Here is a 26,636-nt window from a genome sequence, read left to right as displayed (position 1 = left end):
GGCTCGAGACGCAATGCCCTTTACTTTACTACTTTTTGCTTTTGTGGGAAAACTCTTCTTCGATCGAGATTTACGAGCCTTGAGACTTTTTTAATGGTGTATAATATATAATTGAATACATACAAGTACAACAACACAATAAGAGCCATGCTAGAGTTATGTAAACATTATACTCACCCACGTTAGCCTATTTGTTATTTGAACCAAAACATCTTGCTTTCTCAGTTAATAACGTGCTTGTTAAGAAAACAAACCCGGTACGTGGGAATGTTTATCTAACACATTTAAAATGGCAAGATCTAGATCTTGTCAATTAAAATGTACATTTTACGCATGAAGCGTTAGTTTTAGTAGATGTTATTGTTGCAGAGCGCGCAATCGTCCTTTTTTTCCTCCGCTACGCTAACGCTGTAGCTACGGCTACAAACCCAACACGCGTTAGCGCTAATGCGCATGCTCATATGAAAATCTCATACGGAAACAATATTAGCCAACCGGTGCGCTCTCTCGGCACCAAACACGAAACAGCATGATTTATGATATACCGGACCGGTATATATATATATATATATATATTTTTTTTTTAATGTAGCTTCATTCAACGGGATGCTTTACTCTCACACAAGGAATAGCGTCCATAGGTGATAGGTCCATAACCGTTGCATGCATACTCCGAGTGCTTTTATTTGGGGAGGAAACAGCATGTAGATTCTCTTTGCTGTGGAATGTGGATCATGTGTCATGTCATCATCATGTGGCCAAATATCATTGGCCGAATGTCCGTCCGTTCTCATACTTCAAAAAATGTGCATGAGGGTAAATACTAAAGACAAAATAAAACCACATCATTTTAAGAAGTTCACCTCCTGTATGTTAGTTCAGTTGGGCACTTGAAATCTGGGAAGTGGGAACACATTCGGTTAAAAAGAAAAGGTTGTTCTTGCTTGAATGCAAGTAAAATACATAGGCTACAAAGTAAAACTATAACCTAACCTTTTTTTTGATTGATTGAAAATTTATCAAAATTACAGTACATTTCAAGCACAAACTCAATACAAATACTGTTAACTGTGAGTGGACGACCCAATTAAGCATGGTTCAAACCTAACCCTAACCTCAGTAAAACTATAAAACCCAGTAAAACGCAGTGACGTGATGTGGGCTTATATTTAAGGTGGTCTTGACTCTTGACCTGACCGGACAAAACATGGCGGCCCCATTGACGAGTATTGTTTCTTGACGCATTGCTCCAATTTAATTTTTGATATTTAAACACTAGAGGGCGCCACATAATAATAATATGATTATTATTATTATTAATAATAATAATAATAATAATAATAATGATGATGATGATGCCTGGTTTCTCCACTTGTTTTGGAGGGTGAAGTACAACAAAATCTCAACCTCACCACCATATGGCTAGACATTTCAGCTTCCTGGATAAATAAAGGTTAAAATGCAGATAGTGTGAAGTACTCTCACATTCATATTGTAACACTGTAACAGGCTCATACTCAGCAGGCATGAGCTGAATTTAATCAATGCAGTCTTAGCTTCTCAATCTCACTATACTTGAACCCAACACAGTCATGCACAGTGACATTTGCTGACAGAAAGACGCACGCACGCACAAACACACACACACACACACACACACACACACACACGGGATGAGGGAGTTAATGTGATATAGAACACTGAATAAAGTGAACAGAGACCATCTTCGAAAAGAAAAATAACATTGTCTGAGACTGATTTAGGTGAGAGAGTAGTTTTGTGTGATATCGCCTAACTGCAGCAAGCACTTCACATTGGCTGACGGCGTCAGGGGGAAGTGGATTGTAGCAGACTGGGAGCAGAAGGAGAGGTAACAAAAGGCCCTATTGAGGAGTGGCAATAGAGGACTTGACATGCAGGTATAGGCAGATATTCCTGTCATAATGAGGCGTCTGTCTGTCTGTCTGTCTGTCTGTCTGTCTGTCTGTCTGTCTGTCTGTCTGTCTGTCAACAAGGCCCTCCCTGCTAGCCAAGTATTGAATCTAACCAAAGCCACAGGGCGGCAGTGGCTCAGGAGGTAAGGCGGCCATCTTCAAGTGTCCTTGAGCAAGACACTGAACCTCTATGTCTATGATACCGATGAGCAGGTTGGTGCCTTCACTGCTTTGCATGGTTTTCTCCGCCATCAGTGTGTGAATGGGTGAATGTATACATTCATGTAATGCAAAGCGATCCGCTATATTAATGTAGTCCATTTTTCCATTTACCACTTCTTCTAAACTTCATGTCTCTCTCAACATTCCTATTGTTTCAATAAATAAAACATACAAAGGGATTGAACGTTCTGTTTACAAATGGACTATTATTCTGTTGAGCTGAGCTGAGTTGAATTGAATTACCTGTCCTAGAATGATGTCTGTAATTAACTGAATTGTAAAGAGGGGGGAGGACTGAATTAAATTGAATTCAGGCAAATATCAGTTTAGCACTGCTGGCATCTCTTTTTATGTGTATTTGACACACAATCCATGAGTGTGTATCACACCATCATCCACTTGTCCAATAGTGCCTATAATGTCCCCATCTCCCTCCCATCACAATCACGACCAGTAAAGTTCCTTCTTTGAAATTCATTTTTACAAGGCTACTTTGATATGTTAGGTCGTGTTCTGGACTTCTATTAAGCTGTTTATTTACTATGGGTCACATGCAAGCCAGTGTTTCTCTCCAACTTGGGATGCACTAATCTTATCTAATGTGCACTTTTCCCTCTCATCCCTTGAGATCGTCATTCCACATGCAGAAAGTTTTCTCTATCTGTTAGTTCTCATACACAAAAGTATGTGTGCACAACTGCACACACTTTCACTCTCTCCCACACACACACCATAGTAGTGCATGCCCATAGTTTCCATAGTGCATGTAATTTGTGTTGTGTGAGTTCTAGCTCTATCAATGATGGTATGTGTCTCAATGTTTCTGAGTGATTTTACATGCTTTACATTGTGTGTGTGCGTGTGCGTGTGTGTGTGCGTGCGTGTGTGTGTGTGTGTGTGTGTGTGTGTGTGTGTGTGTGTGTGTGTGTGTGTGTGTGTGCGTATAGTCAGTTGTGAGCAGGGTGTGCAAGGTTGGGATAAACCTACAATCTGCAGTCTACTAATCTGGCAGTTTTTATTTTCTTTGGGTCTGACCCCTCTCAGTAACTGTGTACATACACAAGCATTCAGACACTTGCATAACTCAGCTGATAATGCCGCTTTTGTATACATACATTCCACCAGGTAGGTTATGTTATGTCATTGTATACGATGTCTGTTACAGTAATAGCCCTGTAGACCCATGCACTATGGCAGCAAATGGAGGAGGGAAGGTGGGGTGGTAGCAGCTTGAAAATCCCAGAGGTGTGTCCTACATAGAACATTTACGAGGTATATTACATTACTCTTCTCAAATTCAAGTGCATTCCTCTGGGAGCACAACAGCAAGGCCTATAGAATGGAATTGTACTGAGGTATGGTAGTTGCACAGCGCTTTCCCTGTCCTAGAATATCTACCACACTCCTGTTCACTCCCCTCCCCCTAGCAGTCAGCTAGCTCCAGAAAGGATGTAAGGAATGGATGATGCTCAAGATGCCCATCCCCCTACCCCCTTCCTCTCCATCCCAGGCTTTGTGTGTGTTAGTTATTGAACAGTTGTCAGATGGCTGTGATCATGCAAACCTAGGATTTGGCGGGCAGATTACAATCTGGAGAAACACACAGAGATGGCTGGCATGGATCAACCCACCCATGGAGGATTTATTTTATCTCCAAGGGCAGATACCCCCCTCCTCATTATTGCCTGTTGAAGGTTGCACATAAAGTGTAGTCATTATGAGAAACTAGGGGCGTTGGTTTCCTGTGCCAAAGGAAACTTGTTTCTTAGAATCTAATTATTCCAGATTTGTCTTGTTACACGTGACTGCAGAGATAACAGCACTCGCCGCCACCAATAAACACAAACACAAGGTTGATAAATAGGTAAACAAGGGTTTCAAATGCTTTATTCCTTTTGTATCACTGGCAAATATAAATTACTGTTACAGCAATCATTTCTCATTTATTTTAACCACATTTGAAGTAAAATGTCTTTAGAAGTGAATGTCCAAATTCTCCCAATTCTAAAAAGTGTGCACAAAACGTCCACCATTTATTCTCCTCATTGTTCAACAATAGACACTTGTCCTTTCTGTGGTGAAAGGCAATATGTGATGTGGTAATGATAATAGTTGTTTATGTGCAGGAGTAGAATGAGGTGTTAGAAGTCACTGAGTGCACTGTGTTGTGTATTACATTTACATGAGAGCACCACATCTGAGGCAGCCCAATGAAAAAGGAATGAACTTGATATATGTCACTATATCATAAACACCCATATATATCTATAATATACTTCTGTCATGTCATACATTTGTTTCTGCATGTTTTAAGGCAGGTAGCCAACGCTGTACAACCAAAATGATGAATGTCAACCCAAATATACACATGAAAATGAGGGAGTCATTATTCCTCCTGATGTTGAAACCAATAGCTTAAACAACTGGACTAGGCAAGAGACCGACTTAAGTCTTGTTCATTGAGGATTTCCACACCTGCTTCTCTTAAGGCAGATGCTGAAAGCACCGGGTCTTTGTAGAGGGGGGCACACAAGAGAGAAAGGGCCGGGGCAGAGCGATTTTAGTTCATGTATCACATGACTCATCTAGTATTCTGGCTGAGACTGCCCCCAGCCCCTCTGCACCATGGTTGCCAACATAGCATGTGGAGGAGGGAGTCACACACATTCACAAGCGTGCACACACGCACAGAGTCGTGGAAGACAGAAAAGGCAATGGAGTTGTGGATAGGCATGGACTCCCTCAGACAGACACTGATACATGAGGTCTTTGTACAATGGACTTTTTTTTGATGCACCTTTTTACTTGTAAACAAATTAATTCAAACTAACAAAAAACATAGCCTTACCTGGCATTTTTCGTTTTGTTTTCAATCTAGACAGTACCCACCCTCCCTCTTCCAAGACATTTCTCTCTGATGACAGTGACGAAATAAACACTCACAGTCAAGCACACACATTTGACAGATGGCATTCTGGTGCGTAAACATGCACCTGCCCACTCACACCTGTTCTTCTGTACAATTCTCATCAAACGCTCCTTTCTAGTGTGGCTACATAGTTCCTTTCCATTTTGGATAGGTTGAAATTTGACACAGAAGGGCAGCATTCCACAATAAATGACTAAACAATCTTAAACCTATTCTTGACTTTTTGTTTTTTTGGTGTACCATCTTCATGCTCTAACGAGGATTTGTTGTGTTTGTGTGGCGTGGGGTTGAGAGGTGGAAGGTTCCTTTAGCACTGCACTGTAAAACACAAGGGTGTGAGGATATTTACATTCAAAACACAGCCACCCCCTCCAAATGTACATGTTGCCTTTACATTGGTATTATCACTTTATTGTACAGTATATACTGTACACTGAAGTCTTTATTTCACACATTATGTAGATTTTACATTTGTTTTGATATTTTTTACTCTTACTTAAAATGTAAATGCAATTTGTGGGAAGCTTGCAAATAATGTCACCCACTCTTTTACACCAGTAAACTTGGTGTGATAATAAAATGAAGTTGAAGTTGTTGTGCCCATGATATTTCCTAAAAAAGGCCAATCTATTACAGATGGAGCCATCATTTTGTCTGAAGCTCAAAGAGCCAAACAATGAGCAACACAACACCGTGGCTTTGCGCTCTGCCACCAACCCCCACCTCTCATACGCTCCCCTTTTCAACTTTTATCATTTTTAATTAAGATTTTTATTTTATGTCTTATTATTCTCCTGCGAACAAGGAGGATAGCTCAAACAGATAAAAGTCAGAATTAACCACAAAGAACAAAGAATAAATTTTTGCAGGGAGCACTGCGCCAAATTCAGCACCAAAAGCACCAAAAGCCTAGAGGCACAAGAGACTGTTTCTAAAAAGCTATGGCTTGGACTATGTTGTGCAAACAAACTACACAGTTAAAATCTCAATATACTGTAACCTCACAGGAAGAACATAACCAATTACTAATTAAATATATATATATATATATATATTCATCTATATATTCATTATATTAGATCTAATAAATACTTTTTTCTTTTGTTTTACATAGAAATATTTTCTTTTCCTATTTACAAACAACCTACATTTCTGCTGAAACAATAAATAACTATGAAGGAGGAGAGTGAATCTGCAGTTAGGATATTTCAGTTAGCGTTTTCAGCTTGGAACACGCAAGAGACGGACACTGTCCTTACTGAGCATGTTACTCCCGAAAGGCAAAACGCTAGTCAGCTAATTCTGCTTCTCGGCTTTAGGGACACCAGAAGGGAAGTGTACTCTCTTCATTAATAATGGGTCAACAACAATCACTCCTGAAAACTTTCTCTTTCTCTTTCCTACCTTCCTCTCCTCTACATGGTGCAGTGGTGTCCAATAATGTGCACGGAGTCCAACTAACACTACACTACTGTGTAGTGTTAGTTGGACAATAATGTCCAACCAACACTACAAAGGGTGAATTCACTGTTTTGGTTCTGCCCCTCTGGTTGGAAGTGTGCTTATTAGTGCTTAGGTTAGGTGGATGGCAACCTGAATATACTCTGCCCTCCAAGACACATGATGGGACACCACAGATCTAGTGGAATGTGCTCCAGTCATTTGACTGTTCTCAGATATATTGCAGCCAATGGCCATGAAACTTTAGCTTTTTTTTGTTTTTTACCATAGGCCACAGTGGCTTGTGAAACAGGCTGAGTTCACTATTTCACCAAACAAAATAAGTATTAACAAAAATTGGTGTTTCGTTTACTTGCCAAGAGGCTGGTGGAGAGTACACACAAACATCCCAGTGATGGCCAAAAACTCACCAGCATTTGACCAGTAGCTGGTGTTTAATTTCCCATCCTCCAATAATGATATCCCCCTTACACCCACGTCCTAGTCAGCTCAGCTTAGACGGAACCACTGACACACACACAACAAACATGTGAGTACGCACGCACACACACACAGAGGTTAAAAGTTGCTGTAAAATTGCCACCGTCGTCAGAGAGAGGCAAACTACTCTCATAATCCCCACCCCTTCACAATCTCATGCTGCACACAATTATTTGGTACTTTTTTGTTATTTTCCTCAGAAGTGTTCTGTACGCTAGGTGTGGGACATAACACAAGTACATGGTATGAAAAAGATGGGACGTATTGCTGCTGACCACCACAGTTTGATAACAATCCATATCTCCACATTCATGCTATTATGTCCTAAAAAAGAGGCCTGTAGTGGACAATGCAGGCATACATCTGACTTATTATTTTGTATCTAATCTGATCACTGATGATGTCACTGGTAGTTCTCGCCTGATAATCGAACAGCCATAATAGGCTGAGTCAGGGACCCTATAGTTGTTTTTTAAGACAGTGTTGGGACATTGGATTGGATTCTTCCCATTTAAGTGCAAAATACCACCCATGGATGGTCAACAGGCAGTCACCAGGGGTAGGTGTGTGTCACTGCTTTAGGATTCCGCTCTCTGTTGCTAAACAAGGAAAGAAGAAGGGGGAGGTGTGTGTATGGTGTATGGGGTTGAATCTCATAACAGCTTTCAATGTCTTTTGAGGCGTTAGAAAGAAAAAGAGGCAGTGGGGTAACATTCTCTGGCTGAAGGTTGATGATGGACGAAGGATTGGGGCAAGACAGGGAAGAGATGAGCACCGAACGGGGGAAGAGTTTCTTCTAAGGCCCTGCTTGTTTGATTGGAGAAGAGCACAGGAGCAGATGCAATGCTTGGAGGACTGTCCCTCAGATCCTGACAGATGGACGGACAGACGCTGGGCGGGCAGGTGTCTTGATTTCTTGAAAGGTGTTTCCGGTCTGAACAAAAGTCAATGTGTGGGTGTGAGGAAATTAACAGATGCCGTGTTGTTGGCCGGGAAGGAAAGGCCTCAAAGTTGGTCAGTCCTGCTGGAGAGGATGGAACGTAAAACTAGAGACGTGATTGGCAGAAACTAGATGTCGCGGTGGAGGTTTAGAACCAGGAAATAGTGGTTACAATCTTGGAAAAAAAAAACACCTGGGTGATTGCGGGAGATGGATTTCAGTGGGGATTTACTTGCTCTTTCTATAGGCTGCAGCCCAGCTGCTTGACCGGCTCCTGAGAGTCCTGCAGTCTGCGCAGGCTGGCACTGGAGTAGCCTTCATCACTGCAGCTGCTCCGCAGACTGCCTCGCTCGTCCCCCGAGTCACTCACACTGCTGGTGCTCCATTCCAGGTCGCCCAGCAGGTAGTCTGTCCCCTCCACATCAACATCCAGGTCTTCTGTTGGGGTAAGAAATACAAAAATAAATGAATCATAATTGTTAATGGTCTTTCCATTAAAACCAACCAACTAATTTACTAATGTAAGTCTAGAGGCCGTCCCTCCCAGGTACTGTATTGGAACAAAATGTGTCCAAAATTCCCAATACTATATACATTTCTGCTGTTGTGTGGAATAGGGTCTACAGTATGTGGGTGTGTGTCCACAGTTATCGTAAACCACGATCATATAGTGTCATATTTCTTATGCATGCTGCAAGTAGGCCAAGGAAGTAAATTCCCAATTTTAGCCCCTTCTATAAACAGCTTTTGTCCCCACACGTCTCAAGATTTGCCATTGACAATGAAAGGGGAATTCAGGTCAAATGTCCTCTAAATCTTGTCCCCACACATCAATGAACGGAGAAATTACGTCAGAATTCCACTAAATATGATGTAAATCAAAACATTAACACCCATTGACATTGACAGGGAAAATGTATGTCATACAGTATGTAAACGAGAAAATCAGCTAACCAATCACAGGCAACAGGCATTCTGATTGGCCAGTATGAGATGATGCATGATGATGTATGATGATAAGAGCTGATAATTCCACTAAAATATGACGAAAATTAAACATCAAAACATTAAACGCCATGGACATTGAAGGGAAAACTTACGTCAACAACAAGCAAATCGGCTAACACATGTTGGTGGGAATGCTTGGCCAATAAGGGACCACCTTATGTAACTTGTGTAATAATAATAATAATAATAATAATAATAATAATAATAATAACAATAATAATAATAATAATAATAATCTTTATTCATCTTCACAGGTCTGTTCAGCACCAACAACAAAAACAATACATAGTACAGAAAATCATTACACCAAGACAATACAAAAACATGAGTTCCCCACTGTGTACAGAACCATCCTATCGGCAGGCAGGACTCACCCTGGTCGGAGTCAGATTTGTCTGAGGAACGGGTGGAACCGGTGCTGTCCATGCGTATCCTCTCCACCCCCAGCTGCTCCAGGCGCCTCCTCAGGTGTCTCTGCTCCCGATTCAGCTGGTCCAGGGTGTGCAGGGCTCGCCTGTCGCTGTCTTCCAACCTCTACATAGCCGATGCATAGATTGGGGGAAAAGAGAGAGAAAAGCAGCATTTAGTGTTAGTTCAGATTTGGGGGTCTTAAAGGGACAATATATTGCTTTTTATGTGCATTTCAGTGATTGTGATAGCTATTGAAACAATATTTACAATGTAAGAACTATAGATATAGCCATTTTCCTATATGTTTTGGCCTTTCTCTGTGATCCTACAATTCCCATGATACATTTTGTGGGCAATCATCTGCCTTCTTTGGGTGACAAAGCCCATTGCCTTGTAACAGGAATTAAAGTGAGAAAGATGGAAAAATGCAAGCTTCACAGTCAACAGCAAGTTCCTGTGTAACTGATAGAATATTGTTGAGACCTCTCCTTGGACAATGCATCCTAAATAAATACTCAAATGTAACTTCACACAAATGTTTGGCTCTGTGAGTGTGTGTAGTTGTGGAGCTGTGTTCATAAGTGCACAAGTGTGGGTGTTTTTGTGTACGTATTCTTTTTGCAGCTTATCTAAAACTTTAAGGTCAGTCATTGGTACGCAACACTTACACACTTATCCTCTACAGCGGTCAAGCAAATTACCCTCTTCACACTGATTAGGCTGCTCCCATCACACACATACTGGTACAAATACAAACATGTACACCCACACACACACACACACACACACACACACACACACACACACCGCAATGTGCTCTTTGGCCTTCATCAGCAGGCTGAGAGTGGTGTGCCTGTTGGCGTCTGGTCCAAGTGGAACAAGGGATTTCAAGCGCTCTAAACACAGCCGTAGGTGGGCTCGCCTGGAGAGAAGAGAGACAGACTCCATTTTCTTAAATCTATCAATACAGTGGAGCACATACCTAAAGCCGTGAAATTGCACTAGCACTCTCAAACATACACACACTGTACATTCAGCGTGGGGGATGCAGGCATGTTTAGGCTGTGGTTGGTAAGGCAATTGGCAAATTAGATTTTAATACATTTTATACACATTGGGAATTCAAAATGCACGTCATTTGTACAGGTAACCGACCAATGTTTGGAGAGTTTTATTTATATATATAAATAAATAATAATGGCAAAAGGCGTTTTACTTTTTACTCTTCAACCAGTCATTTTAGCTGGTTGAAGAATGAAAGGTACTAAGTTGGTTTTCTACATTAACATTACTCATTTCAAGGGTATTTATTGTCACATATAAAATACAACTAGTAGCAACAATGTTGGCAATGAAATTGTCTACACTTGTCTATACTTGCTTATATTTTGTTTCATTATGTTCACTGCTTTACTTTATTTTGGCATAATGTGCAGGGGTCATCCCTATGTTCCCCAGGTTCTATGTTCCAGGACTTAAGGACTTCAGTGTTTTGTACTTTTGTACAGAACAAAGAATGTTTGTTAACATAGGTACGCTCCCCATACAGTATGTAAAAAACATGACACACCATGTTTTAAGCACTGTCATATCATTCAGAGCCACTGTTCTGCAGTTATTCATGAAGATATTGTATTAACTGATTTGTCTACTTTTAGAAGTCCTTGAGCTTTAGGATTTCAGCCTCATGCTGAGGAGATATCTGTTCATACTACTAACACCAGGAAGTGACAAGGCATGGTTTGATGGTAACCTCAGGGTGGTTCGACCCAAGGTATATTAAATGGAGGTAAAGACACCAACGTAATTTTCGCTATCACGCAATTCCAGACGGCAGATTCGTGAGCCAAACTGCACCCGGAAGTTGGGCAGAATGCACTGGAGTCAATGAGAGCTCAGTGACCAGCTCATGAACAAACACTATTTCTGATTGAATGACTGCTGTGCTGCTTTTCGATGTGTACACTGTGTAATTTTATAGAGGTATCTAAAGAGCAAAAAGTAAGTTTCTGAACGTGCCAAGTATCGCGAGACTGTCCACCGTTTCCTGTCTGGCAGCCAAATCTCGCGATACACCCGGAATAGAAATGATACCTGCAGCTGTTTAAATCCTAAAATAAAATGATGTACTGTGCACTCTGTGCACATCGAAAAGCAGGTGATTAGAAAACAAACTGTGATATGTCTTCTTTTATAGGCCTGAACCGATTATATGACACAGGTCTCAATGGTTCATAAATAATGTTTGTTATGAGCTTATGAGTTTCTTGAAAAGAGCAGTTGTTGCAGCAAATGTTCTGCAATGACACAGCTTACGTGGTGGGATAATGCATTGGGGCATAGTCCTCATCCACATTCCTCATTTTCTATCGACCTTCTTAAGAGTGGTTTGAAAGGCATTATGCTCCTGACCTCTGTGTAGTAGACGTTGGCTCTACTAGTACCTTCAGGATCAAGCTTGTTGGCCAACATTTGGAATGCTCTGAGATTGCTATCCAGAACATTTGCATAAGTACAGATGGCTGACCCACTACAACTTCCATCTGTTCACTTATCAGCTTGATTCTAGTGCTCCCAAAGAACAGATCTGAATTCTGGACGAGGCAGTGGATCCATCTTTATCTATGACTAGTTTAATTCGTATGTACTGCCTTTGCAGTGTGATGTGCTGCATGTACAAAAAAGAAAAAATGAAAATGATTTTTTTTTATGCTATATTATTATGAATGACCTCTGGTGAATTATTTTGGTCCATTCACTCCATCTCTCTCACTAGTCACGATTTCCTCTGCCCTGTTCTTCCTGAAAATTGCTCTGTTGTGTTCTCTTTTACCACTCTAAAATGGACAGCCTTGGCAGCTGCAGGGGTATGGTGGGTGTTGATGACCACATAACCACTCTGTTACACAACACACACCTTCAACTCCAAGTGTATGTCTATATGCATCAGTGCAGCATTATTGGTAAGTGTTCATACTTCATACTATGTGTGTGGGTGTTATATATACACACATTTCTGTCTACAGCAATCCATAGGTTTCAAGGTTGTTCATTTATTGTGTACTCTGAGTAATACTGTTAAACGTAGACTAAAGTAGTGCAGGAAAATGGCGTACGCATATCGTCAAAAGGTTATTCGACGGTATGCGTCAAAGGACAGAGGAGAGGGAGTGATTTTCTTGTGGGCAGACTCGCAGAGGCACCTGCAATGCAAGTATGTAAAGTGCACTCTCATTCCTCTTTAACATACACACAAGCCAGACCCGCATATACATATACATATTGTGGGGTGTCGCTAGGCAACCAGCCGCCAGGTGAGCATAGTAGTAGCCCAGACAGCCAGTGGGGAGGAGGCAGAACGCAGCCAAGAAGAACACGCCTACTCGGCCTCGACATTCAACATACGTACTACCCCGCCTACCTATTGGCTCAAGGCCAAGTGTACGCGCCTACGCCACCTTCCAGGGAGGGTTAAAAGGGAAGGACTGACTGCTTCTGCGCTCATTCCCCACTGACTACTGACAGGGACAGTTCTGGCATGCTCGGCGGTAAGTGATATCTCACCCATCTTCTCACACCACACCACCAGGCATATCCATATTTATATATATATATAAAAGTATATTTCTCCTCCTCTATAGGTAACCCGCTGCCCCGGACGAATCTATAACGACGAGAGTTCCACTTCCCTGGGGGAATATTGACGCAGGGAAAGAAGTACCTGTCAAACCCGGGGACAGAGTGTGATTTATATATTAGGGCGCACTAAGCCCAGTTAGGGAAAAGGACCCTAACTACGGTTAGTTATCCTGCCCGTGTGACAGACGGCAGAGAAAAGGCGGAGTTCTGTTTGAGTTTGACTTTGAGTTTGCATTTAATGCCGCGCGCCTAAAAGCGCACTTATCACAATAAACGGCCGTGGTAGCCCAATCTGATCCTGCCTTGTGTGTTGGTGTCCGCTCAGTGCTCACAATATACAGTACATACAAACACGCTCCTAAAAGTATTATTTCCAACCCTCCCACACATACATTCACAGTGCAACTCACACAGGCACATTCAAAGCAGGAACACAGCTTCCCCAAGTAAAACCAAAGGCAAGCAAACAAATCAGTTCACGGTCGCATTGATAAAATGGTAAAAAAAAGACGACTCTGCATGTGTCTCATAGGAGGGCTATGGACACTTCAGAAACCCGCCTACCAGTGACATCATTGTTTTTCATTAACGCAAGAACAATCACTTACTTTATAGTTTGCTAACTTTCCAGAAATAGAAAGGCTGCAGTTTCTATTAGCTTGTATTGCCAATCGATATCACTGGTAGGCGAGTTTCTGAACAGTCTCTCCTCTGAGACTGGCTCTCCTCTGAGACTGGCTCTCCTCTGAGACAGAGACAGGCTCTCCTCTGAGACTGGCTCTCCTCTGAGACAGAGTGAGTGAGTAGACAAACAAATGGTACCATAATGTAATGAGCATTAGTGAGGACCAATTATATGAAGATGAAAACGGAAATGTGCCTTTTAAACAACATTTATCTTGTGGTGTCTAGGAAAATGGTCCTCACAAGGTTGATTTCTCAAGTTCTAATATACTTGTGGGGACGCACACTTCCGAAGTGCACACTTAGCACGGAGACAAAGTAGTCTGGTGCAGAGGGACCAGGTGGCTTTTTCCCTCAGCTGACTCAGTCTAAAGGGCAAAATACTGTTATTACATAACAGGAAAATGTTCTGACATAATACAGGATCACTGTGGCTGGCTAATGTCTGTTAGACACCGAGGAGTCAACACACACCAGCCTCAGCCTCAGCCGGTGTGTCTCCTAGGGGTGCAGATATGAGTGGTGTGGCAGAGTGAGAGATAGGAGAAGGGGCAGAGATATATAGAGAGACCGCAGCTAATTTAGCACCAGGTTATTCCTGTTCAGAGTGATTGTAGTTTAGTGTGTCAATAGGTAAGTATGTGTGTAGGCCTATGTGGTGTAGTTATGTGTTATTGGCCCACGGCCAGAGTCTACACTTCTGTGTCCCAATTCCCCCACCTTTCCTGCCCCTCAGGGCCCTACATGTATTTGAACATGCAGCATTGGCCCTAGACTACCTCTTTTGTCCAACAGTGTTTTCAGTTATTTAACTGGGGCAAGGCGTGCAAGTGGAACATCAACTTGTGTTACATCACACAGCGAGTGTCTCGCTGCAGAGGGGGAGGGCGTGGGGGTGCACATACCCAAATTGTTTTCACACTGGCCTCCTAGCTGCTAAAAACTACAACTAGGCCAACATGCTGAACTGTGACCTATGTGGCAGCTCTCTGGCCCTTTGACCCCAAGGAATAACGCACCCCCACCCCCCCCCCCCTGACTGGCATGAGTAAACTTGCATGAAACAGGGTCTTGGCAAGGGCTGGAATCATGCGAGTCAATGCAAACACTACTTTGTAGCTTGCGAGGAAGGTTCAAGGCCATATAAAAAGGGGACTTTTTACAAATACCGGTATACTAAAAGAGATCACACACTGGACAAAATAAGACCTTAATTTGAACTTACCCTGTCTGAATATATGAACACCAAATGATGTACAGTGTGGGTGATGCGATGTAATAGATCACATTACTGATTGGGAGAGAATTGTCCTTTCTAGCGTCTAGCGTAGCGCACGTAGGCTACGCTAACGCAAACATAGCGGATGTATCCAACAAAAAGCATGTTTTTGCAATAAAAAAATAGATAGGCCTACGAAAATTCCGCATTTGCGGCGCCCCCTATGGATGCAAATTGAATTGCTTTGGGCTCTCCGTTGATAAACCACCCTAGACATGTGAGTAGAATTTGGGGTGAATTGGACATTACGTTCGTGATTTGTGTCATTGACACAGGCCCCTTTCACTATAACTTTGGAAGACGATTACAGCCGAAAGATACGGACTATGACAATTCTGCCTGTGGTGTTTTAATCAGATAGGTCCAGAGATCATGTGTACCGATTTTTGTGAGATTTGCACAAAAGCTGTAGGTGGAAGAACAAAAAGTGTGTTTTGAAGTCAAAATGGCGATTAATCTATCCTGACACAAATGGGCGTGGCCTATATGGGGAGATGCGGCATGATTTTGATTTTACGACCTACGGTTCAAGAGTTATAAGGCGAAATGTAAAGTGGGCTGTTATAGCGCCACCATGAGGCCGACTGATGTAGTTATGTATTACATTAATTTTAATAATTATTATGGACCTCCCTTCCAAGTGTTGTAACTGTAGCTCTGACCGTTTCTGAGAGAAAAGACTTGATGTGAGTCGATGGGAATTTTTTATTCAGTAATAAATTACTTATTAATTAATACGTTGTTAAATTGAAAAAAGGGCTTCGTTAAGACCTCCATAATATTTTGGTCAATGCCTGTGTGAAAGGTTGGAGCAATTGGTGCAGCCAGTGAGGAGGTACGACAGTGTTTCAGACAGACAGACATTCAGATAGACATTTATTCAGACATTGAGTGAATTATAGTGATGATTGAAGGAGTGTGTTGTTTCTTAAGTAGGATATGTCTTTTCAGGAGTTTCTGCACATGTGGGCACATGCACGGGTACAGTACACTCTCTCTCTCTCTCTCTCTCTCATGTCCCAGGCCTCAGTGCCATGCATTATTCAGGCTGTAGGCAGTCTGACAGCCTGCCCACTGAGCCACTGTTTTGAATCAACTAGCACACACTGGCAGGAGTAGAGACAGGACAGGAAGAGACAGTACAATCCGGAACCAACACTTAACCCAGGTACATAACCGGTCTAGAGAAGGAGCTTGTAGACAAAGTAAGTCTGCTTTTTGTTTCCAATCTGGGCCTAATTTTGGGGTCAGCTATGATAAAGATTGTCACTTTAAATGTATTAATTTATTCAATCTTTATTAATTTCTCAGACAGACATTTGAGGTACTGGTATGGCAATAAAATAATAAATCAATACCTTTCTTTCACTTCTTTTCAATGTTGAGTTTCACAGACTTGAATCACTGCTGTTATCTAAACACAATTGTATAGGGCCAAATCAAATGAATCAACCGTATGAAGATTCAAAACACACACTTTCAACACATTTCCTTCCAATAATCCATGAGCCTACATTGGAGGGTCAATTGGCACTACTTTGTTCAGCAGCAGTGTACACAAGCTAAACAAGATCTTACTTAACAATACAAAAGTATGAAATTCAAAATGATGCATGTTACAAATTTTACTTTGCCATAAAATGTTTTGGCTTTCAATGTCCAACAGAAAATAAAGATGCTGCAGGGAACAGTCTTCCCATAACATAGGCCAATATTAGCATTTTACAGCGACGTCATTACCATTTCTCTGCAATGATGGATTATGCCTGTGACTGTTTGTCACTCACTGCGAACCCCTACTGTTAGTTATCAGTCGCTTAATATATTTTCACCTAACAGAAGGAGGAGTTCACCAAGTGCCCCAACCAACCTGTGGGAGTCTACTAGTGCCCACCCACGAACATTGTGATAGTTGGGAGTGCCCGCCAAAACCAGAGACACTGCAGAGAAGTCAAATCCTAGTTTCCACGGTGGTGGGCAGGAGACAGCTGTGTGTGTGACTGTGTGTGTGTGTGTGGTTTTTTTGGAGAGTGTTGGAGATTATCTGCAGTTAACCATCGCATAACATCATAAATAAATTATTTATACAAATAACATTGCAGTGCACATCGTGAGCCTCAGGCTCACCTGCTTCACTTCAATTGTATAGTGCACCTTATGCCAGTACTTGAAACAGTACTTGGAGAAGCCAAACGTTTTGGTATGGGCATACGTACTTTTTTATTTCAAGATTCAAAAGAGCTTATTTGTCACTCACTCATAAAGGTACAAGCAGTGAAATGTGGGTAAGGTATGTTTTGTAAGACAATACTAAAATACTTTCTACATCGTCCTCAGACGAATATGATAAAAAAAAAACAAGATACTAATAGTAAATAACACTGGATTGTAATGAAATAAAAGGAAAAAATATTAAATAGATAAATAGATTAAAAATAAGGTTAAATGGTGCATACACACACTAACCCTCTTTAAATTAACAGAAACAGAATGTGCAGAAGTATTTGTGAATTTTTCTTATGTTGACTTCTGCCACTCTTTTCTCATCCTTTTGTCTATGATGAAACTGCTAAGTCCTCCAAATAGTAGACCTATCTCTGTTTTCAACTTCCTTGGTTAAGGTTTCTATTCTCCTTTTCTGAACCATCTGGCATTTCACCTAAATGAAGATGAACATCATGGACAATTGGACATGTATACACGAGTGAAAACGAGTTAATTAACAAGTCACTTGGAACTGAAAACAAGCACAATTCCACACTGATTTCTCCTCCATGCTGACATTTAGTATTTTCCATCTACCTTTTTTGATTGATAGTTTTTTACATAGTTGTTAGTTATTGAACGACACATACCCACGCACCCACACATGCACGCACGCACGCACCACACACAAACATGCACACACGCGCACACACACACGCACACGCACACGCACACACAATCCCCATACAGTAGTACACAGACCCACCACACACACAGTGCACCCCTGCAAGCATACAAACCAGGATGAGAAATTCCAACATACCTGTTCTTTTCCATTTCATTGTGTGTAGACCTGTGGACACACAAAAGACATTTTATGTCATTACAAATGAGTGGTACACAATACACATAATAACACTGAAGCACTGAGTGACTGAGATTATCCTCGTCTATCACTGCAGTATAAGGCCATGTTGCAGGAAGGGGTGTGTGTGTGTGTGGGCTGTGGAGTGTGAGGCGGTATATGAGCCATCAGAATGCCTGTAAAAAAAACCTCAGAATGTGATATTCTAATGCCTGAGGCATGTTCTATGGATCAATCTTGAGCTTTTTGAGTACCATGCAGGCACATAATGAACATGCATGTGTATCGCATACGCACAGCAGAGGCAGCCTTTTCCACCAGGCAACCAGGCTTATGAACAATGGACAGTAATGTATGTCATGCACGCACACACACACACACACGCACACAGCCGCGCGCACACACACACACACACACACACACACACACACACACACACACACACACACACAAATGTCCAATGGGTAAACTTAGCAACAGTAACCAGAAACATCATACAGGAGGAGTGCCATTGACCTCCACACACACACACACACACACACCCACCCACCACCTGATCATTCGCCATGCATGTCTGCAGCAGGGCAGATGCAGAGAGAGAGAGAGAGAAAGCGAGAGAGCAACACTAGCTGAAGGTGATAGAGACAGAGGTGTGCCAGTGGCGATCCTGACTCCTGCATTGCAGTGTAAGCTGCACAGACGCATGCACACACGCGCAGACACACACACACACGCGCGCGCCAACACACACACACACACACACACACACACACACACACACACACACACACACACACACACACACACACACACACACACACACACACACACACACACACACACACACACACACACACACACACACACACACACACACACACACACACACACACACACACTCCAAAAGGAGGGGACACCACCTTGGGGACATACGTACACTCTTGTTCCCAGAATAGCCCCTACTGCACCTTCAGGTCACTGCACTGTCACCCCCCCCCCCCCACCCAGGTCCCAGACACATATCTCTCAATGTGGAACAGGGTGTCTCGCCATTTCTTGGACTAACCTCTCCCTGTCTGTTTCCCTTTGCCTCATCCATTATCTGTCACTCTCCTAACATTTTCCTCTACTGTCTCTAACCCTTATGAACTCCTTGTGCATGGCCGCGGGAAGATAGAACGTTCAATAGGGGGTGCGTGCGCGTTAGCGTGCTCCGCAAAATGCGCTCACATATTCACGCGGGAAAGTGGCTTTTACTTTCCCTCTCCACACGCATGAGCAAACTGACACAGGCAATTAACCAGGATAAGGTGCCAATACTCTGATACAGCATATTTATTAGGCCTAGTAACAGAAATCTGTTTTGATTAAAATTATTATTATTTTCCCCCTCCTGTCCGAGGAGAGGGCTGTGCCTGGGGGGAGCACCCCTACTTCCCTCAGCCATGTCCTTGTGCGTCAATCCCTCTCATCTTTCTCTCTGTCTCTCACTCCCTCCCTCCCTCTCAGTGTCTATGTGAGTGAGAATGAGACAGACGCACTTCCATTCGTCTGTCTCACTCTGTCTGTATTCCTTTCTCAGTCACTTCGGCAGCCAGGGACACATTCTTCCACTGGGGCAGGCAGCCGTTGCTGACATAACAGGGAAATGATCCCAGTTATCAGGGTTAGCAGTTGGACAGGCTCAGACCTCCTCCCAGCACTCACCTCTCTTCTGCATGCTCACTACATGATGACCCCTAAAACTATAACTGATGACCTGACAGTGGGGAGTATAGTCGAAAATAGCAGATCTATAAGCTAACAATGTGAGCTTATAGATCTGCTATTTTCTGAGTTTGACGCCGGCACAATACTATGTATGAACCAGCCTTAACTGGGTAAAGTATCTGTCTAGGTACTCTATTGAATAATATTAAGAAATGCATATTTCTACACTGAGCAATATAGGGCACTCCAAAGTGAATAATCACAAGATTGTGATCAGTCATATTGTGCAATGAGTATTTCTGTACTGCTTAATATTGAGCTGCAATAAGGCTGTTTTATAACAAGACAAAAAACAATTAGCCCAATACAAACACTCCTTTGTTTTCACAGTTTTTATAAGAAAAGAGACTGGAAGGTTATTTGGCAAATTGGCTTGAAGAATATACATTTGTATATCAAAATTTAAAAGCAATTGGCAGATTACTGGTTGAAATTTCCCAACCTGATTTTCAATATCAGGGTGGCAGGATGTCTAGTTTGAGAACATAATTGAAAAACTAGACTGGAGGTAGACTAATTATGAGCCCCCGTTTGGAAACCCTAGACCACTGCACTGCATCTAATATTGTGAAATATCAGTTTGGCTTCATATTTAGGATCTGAGACTTATACTGTAAGTGTAAGGTACAATCTTCACCAGACCAGAGTTAAATTAATTTCTAGGGATTTTAATTCTAGCTGTGGAATCAGGGGAACTAGGGGAATGTAATTTTCTAAAGGCAAAACCGAAGGACTGTTCTTCATATTGCATAGTAGCCTACTGTATTTCCTCTGTGCAGGGAAGCAAGATGGCTGGCATAGCTGTAAATTCAAGTATTTATTGTTTTGCCAGCCAAAAGGTTGGGTTCTTCTTCTTGCCTCCAAGCGTTGTAATAAGCCACCATAGACCAGAAGTTTTCAACTGGTTTTGTTCTGGGAACCAAATACTGTATGACGTCAAACATGAAAAGGAACACAAGCTGACAGCTGTTCCTTTTCTGCAGAACGTCTGACAGATTGCTTTTGATTTGAGACACTCTTCTTTTACACCAGTAAGACGCCCTAAATGGCGAGGTTGCGTGCACGCACCCGCCTGGGTGACGGTCAGACTGCTGGGCGAGCGCTGGCGCTTTGGCATGGGGGGCCAGATCAACATATGGAATGAATTCTGTACTGGCCATATATGAAGTGTGTCTTGAGTGTACAGGGACATCAAATAGAACCTGTCAGCTCAAACCCACAATGCAATACTTTGTTTTCAAGAGTGTTGCACACAAACGTTAGTAGCATTACATAAGTTATACAAAACAAAACAGTACCAATTCCATTTCCCCCCTCTATATCTCATTCCGAGTGTGTGTCTTGTATGTAACGCCAGCACCGCTTCAGATGCAGTTTTAAACAATTTTCAGGCTATCGCTAGCTGTGAGCCATTCACCAATACCAGCCTGTCACCAACACAGTAGACATATAGACAGCTGCGGAAAACTGATAAATTCGACCCTGTTCCTAAAAAACGTTATACAGACAAAATATTTGGCGGCAGTGCACAAATGTGATTGACATAAAGTGATGTAATTTCTCCAAAATTCACTCCGTTTTTCGTCCGGAAAAACGCATCAGTGTGCAAACACCTTTACTGTACTATTTAAATGTCTTGTTTTACTAAATTGTGCCTGCACTTTAATGTTGTTTTTTCAGTTATGAATGACAAATTTGATAACAAAAGATCATTATATGGCTTTCATTCTCTGTATATATTTGTTAATGTTGTTTTACAAAGGGTTTAACCTGAGTGAGGCCATACAATAATGATAGCAACCATATCACATCAATAGTAGGCCTATACAGTTGTAAAAAGTGCACAGTTGCTGTAATGCTAGCCAATAGGCTTCTCAGATTCTCCCAGAAGACGCTACAAAACAGGATTCCTTCTTCATAACAATGTTGACACATATCCTCTCTCTTTGAACTTGTTGTTATGTTTAAATTTAACTGTTTTTGTTGAGTAATGAGTCACATGAAGACACAGCAATACACACAGACAGACACACAGACACACACACACAGACACACACACACACACACACACACACACACACACACACACACACACACACACACACACACACACACACACACAGACACACACCAGTATATAAATTCCTTTTATACTTTGCATCAACTGTCACAATCACACAAGTTCATGTATCAGGAAGGAAAGAATAATAGAATATATCCAGGTGTGAGGAGGAGCCTTATTTATGTGGCTTTTATAACTACAGCTAAGGCAGCAACACTAGAGTAAAAGAACAAACGTGTGGGCTAATGGGTGGACCACTACATTATCTTGCATGGCGTAATGCACAACAAGCATGGCATACTGTATGGATTCCATAATGCACCACAAATGCATGCTCTGTGTAGGGTTTGATAGAGTGGGGGGGGGGGGGTTGTTTTCCTTCTCTGTAATGGAGGAGAGCTGGTGCTCTGCTCTCCCCTGCTTGCCAAGAGTGAGACCTCACCAGAGCGAGGGATGAGGAGGTGTAGTGAGAGGAAAGGAAGGGGGAGGTGTAGAAAAGAAGAGGACAAGAGGTGAGGGGGAAGGCACTAGCACTACTACTGACACACCAGAAACACAGCGACTCCCTCCCTTCCCCCCACCACTCACACATCATCATCACGCCATGTGGAAACAACAGGAGATGGAGGCTTGGCTCTAGCGCTGGATGTACATACTGGGTCACATGACTGCCTGCCCTACATTTCACAAAGGTTCGGCAGCAACAACAAAAACCCAATAAATGCCTTTTCACCTACAATTATCTCTCCCAGGCGAAATGCAACACTTTCCCTTCACAAAAAATGGGCCAAATCACTCACTGTGCCATTTTGCTGGTTGGCATACTGGTCATCGAGGGTTAAAAACCATAGAGTATGCAGTCATCTTTGCTGCAGAGCCTAACTAATAACAAATTGGGGTTCTTGGGATCAAATATATAATTTACATTATCATTATTATAGGATACATCGTAAATCAAGTGATTAGCAAAAAACATGAGATAAGGCAATGGAGGACCAAAAAGAGAATAACAACGGAATATCAAGAGGTGAGAGCTTGAGAAATACAATCAGTATCAGTGCTGTTCAAAGTGCGTGCCTGCTTGTGAAGCTTTTGCATCCAACAATATAGACAGATTATATGAGTTATTAAACAGGGGCGGTACTGCTGTGGTTAGCAGCAGCTACATTATCCTCAGTAAAATTGGAAGAATTAAAAGTTAAAAGTTCGTATGGAGTAGTAGGTAATCATTTCTATTAAATCCGACGCAATGCATTTGTCAATGCATCCAACGTCAATGATCACTGGAAAGAACAGGGTCTGGCAAACAGGCTAAACCAAATATTTGAATAACATCAGGTTCCTATTACAAGGCAGGCTTAGGTGCATATATATAGGCACATGACCCCTGGTCACCTCTTGTCTATCCAGCTTTAATATCCAATGATCTAGAGTTACAACACACACACACACACACACACACACAAGCAGGCTGGCTTGGTTACACTTCATTTCTGCATGTCTAGTAATTTGGATAATACAGTCGTCAATGGGTGTATGTGGTTGAGTTACTGGGTAAGTTACTTAGGTACTTCTGCTGTTGTGTGACTTACATTTGTTTTGTATCAGCGCCGAGGCATGTTTATATGTGCACGGTGGACGATTGTGTGTGTGTGTGTGTTTACAGTGTGTATGAATGTCACAAGGTATTTTGTCCAGTCAAATGACTTGAGCAGTCAGGTCTTGTCTGTCACTACAGAGTCTCCTGCAACCACCTTGGATTGACCTGGCCTTGATACTGTAAAAGTGGCCATTCACTAGGAGTCAGACTGGTGTTTACTGCTGTCGCTCAAACTGCAGAGAATTCACGAAGTCACAACATGTGCACACACGCACGCACACGCACACACACACACACACACGCACACGCACACACACACACACACACACACACACACACACACACACACACACACACACATTGACAAATCTTGACTGCAGAATGAATACCTCATAGCATTTCATCAGAGAAATAGAAAAGCTCAAAACACACTGCAAATCATAACACCTGTGTGAACTGAGTGGTGCAACTCCCCTCTAACCCCTGCCTCTCTCTCTGTGTGTAATTAGCAGGCAACAGTGCAACACTATCTCTCTCTCTGTTTCTGGCACAACAGCGCCACTTTTGCCCCTACTGGTACTCATAGTCACATAGGTGAAGACGGACATTGCTGTTCCTTGGAGTGGTTGCACCACTCAAAAAGCACAGAGAGAGATTGGTGTTGGGTCTCAGGTAGGGTAATAAATGGGCCAGGGTCGGCCCAGGCCGGAGTTTTAGGCACGGATGCATGAATCAGGTGTATACATAAACTACTGCAGTGTTTTTGACAGGTTGAGGTTACCTGTCCTCCCTCTGTGTTCACATTTGGAGACATATCCAAGAATTGCTGTTAATCCAGTGCACAAATTGCCATTTTAAAAAACATTTTCATTCGCTTGAGCTACAATTTGCCCAGTAAGCCAATAACCTGGTTTGAAAAATTGGGTCAAACCATTTACCTGCTACTTGTGTTTTTCTTGCTTTTGCTTTTCCGTTTCAAGCTGTCTCTCTCTTTACTGCTGGTGAAGGGTAGCATTGAGGCATAGCCATGTTCAGCTTCTGCAAGCGAATAAAGAGAAATCAGTCAGACGTCCCTACTGCAATTCACCCCATCTGGGAAATACAACAGTCAAACATATCCTATCTAGGCTAAGGGACAGGAGAAAGGGAAAGGTGATCAGAGCATGATCTATACAGTTATTACAGTATATAATATATAACATTTTCAATGCAAGTTTTTAAAGCGTGCAAATGCATTCGTTTTTTGCAATGTGTTTATACATATTTTCCTCTTCCTGCAAGCCCGGACAATGATGTCATCTTGAACTGGAGTAAACCCCAGTAGCCGAACCACAACAGAAGAAAGGGGGGGGGGGGGGGGGGGGCACCCTACCCTGCATCAAACCCAGCACGAAAACAATGTCGCTCACACACACACACACACACACACACAAACACACATGATGATTGCATCTGGCAGACATACACCCCATTCATTTGACATGCTCATTAATGACGAATGCATACTATTGCATTATGTAGGCTACCTCTTTTGTTTCAATACACATAACCCGTTCTGCTGTATGCGATACGTATTATGCAGAATCCACAGCTAGCTTCAATGCATGTCCCATTTATTTATAATAAATACAAACATTTGGTATATTCTGTGGGCCAGAGATAATCAAATAGCATATATTAGACTAAAAAAATGTATTTTTCCAATGGAAGATGCAATGCTATGTGTAATTGGGGGAAGGGTGACATATAATATTCATGAATAAAATGAACCACAACAATGCAATCATACTGTACCTCTTTCCCTACGTTCAAGGTATTCGGCTGCTTCGATCAACATCTGCACCATTTCGATCGCCGCCATTTTCAACAAATAACAGATATTAAAACAATCCGGTGTCGGATTCCAACTTGCAGCTGGTTCGATTGCCTTGTGTGCAGGTTGCTTGCCACTCAGTTAATTGTCATGGAAATTGGTCAGACTAAACGTGAGATATGTAGACAGCTTGCAATGTAGGAAACGAGCTTTAAAAAGTCGAACGATTGTGTTATAGCACAATTAACTGAGCATAAAATGTAGATAAATTATTTTAGGTTGGTTAAATGGTAAAGCAGCTGGGCAATCCCAATTTAGCAGTAGGATATCGGTAGTCTATGTTGCCTATGTACTTGGCAAAGCTATAAAAAATAAACAGCTTGTTGACAAACTAAAAGCAGGTTGGACGGTTCTTAAAAAAAACAAGTAGGCTATTGTTCTGCTTGGAAAGAAAACGCTGGCTAAAAAGAACTTGCCAGATGATCGATGACAGCTCGTTTGATTAAGAATATGCGAATTAAATAAAGTTAAACGCTGGCTGGTACACTTGTCATTAGCCTGCACGAAGTAAATGTATTAAAAATGAGCGTCAGCTATCTAAAACTTCCACCGTAGAATCGATGACATCCAACCGTATCAATTAAGAGCTATGTGGCTGGCTGGTTTTGTGCTGGTTTGAGTTAATCACGCGTGATACGTCTCGGCTGGAAAAGCAGATAGCGACTGACATCAACTAGGAGGAAGAGTGTTTATAAATCTGCTTCCAAAATAGTGGCTTGTTGATCGGAGCGACAGCTTGCTACTGTACTTGCCATAAAGATTGTACTGCGATGTGATTGGGTACTGGAAATAAAAAGCAACGTTTCTACTGGACGTTGGAGCGGTCTATCAAACAGAGGTTTGGCGTCGATTGCAACTGCGTTCCTTGTCCGGCCATCTTGGTTCCAATCTACAGTTGTAATTGGTTACCGTGCAAAGCCGTAATGGACGGTGTTTCCGTACAAGCCTTATTGGCGCGCTTTCATTGGTTGGGTTCTCCAGAACTTGATAGTGATTTGCCAACATCCTCCCACGAGTTGCCGTGGCACCGCCTATTATAACTACAAGCCACGCCTTAGTGCCATGCTGTTTCGCGGTGTATGGCCGTGATTGGCTTTCGTGGTGTTGTTTGCCTTATTTCGAGGCTAGAGATTGGCCCAATTCACATGCAGTCTTGCGATTGGCGAGTCTCGTTTCGCCAATGGGGTAGAAGAGCATTATTTCAGGGCTACGCCCATTGCTTCAAAAAGGACATTCTTGTAAATGGCCTTTTACAGAATCGAACACGAAAATAA

The 26,636-nt window shown here is 42.2% G+C and overlaps 2 protein-coding genes across 3 annotated transcripts in view; both read right to left on the bottom strand.

The window, feature by feature from the left end:
* Positions 1 to 412, bottom strand: part of LOC310871587 (histone-lysine N-methyltransferase SETDB1-A-like) — a 29,859-nt gene extending 29,447 nt beyond the window's left edge. For both annotated transcript variants that reach the window (XR_014570313.1, XM_083783196.1), the window contains exon 1: positions 178 to 412. The gene's annotated coding sequence lies outside the window, so the exon portion shown is untranslated. The remainder of the gene's footprint in view (positions 1 to 177) is intronic.
* Positions 413 to 4,015: 3,603 nt separating this feature from the next.
* Positions 4,016 to 26,073, bottom strand: mxd1 (MAX dimerization protein 1). The gene is made up of 6 exons (XM_083784166.1): positions 25,284 to 26,073; positions 24,428 to 24,527; positions 18,016 to 18,045; positions 10,193 to 10,307; positions 9,349 to 9,508; positions 4,016 to 8,404 (listed from the first exon to the last, which is right to left on the bottom strand). Exons 1-6 carry the CDS (start codon positions 25,348 to 25,350, stop codon positions 8,208 to 8,210), a joined length of 669 nt encoding a protein of 222 aa, XP_083640292.1. The 5' UTR covers positions 25,351 to 26,073; the 3' UTR covers positions 4,016 to 8,207.
* Positions 26,074 to 26,636: the final 563 nt, after the last annotated feature.

The sequence above is a fragment of the Protomyctophum parallelum genome (genome assembly GCF_964188405.1).
Source record: "Protomyctophum parallelum genome assembly, chromosome: 15".
Classification (NCBI taxonomy): Eukaryota; Metazoa; Chordata; class Actinopteri; order Myctophiformes; family Myctophidae; genus Protomyctophum; species Protomyctophum parallelum.
This window is presented reverse-complemented; position numbering and strand designations above follow the sequence as displayed.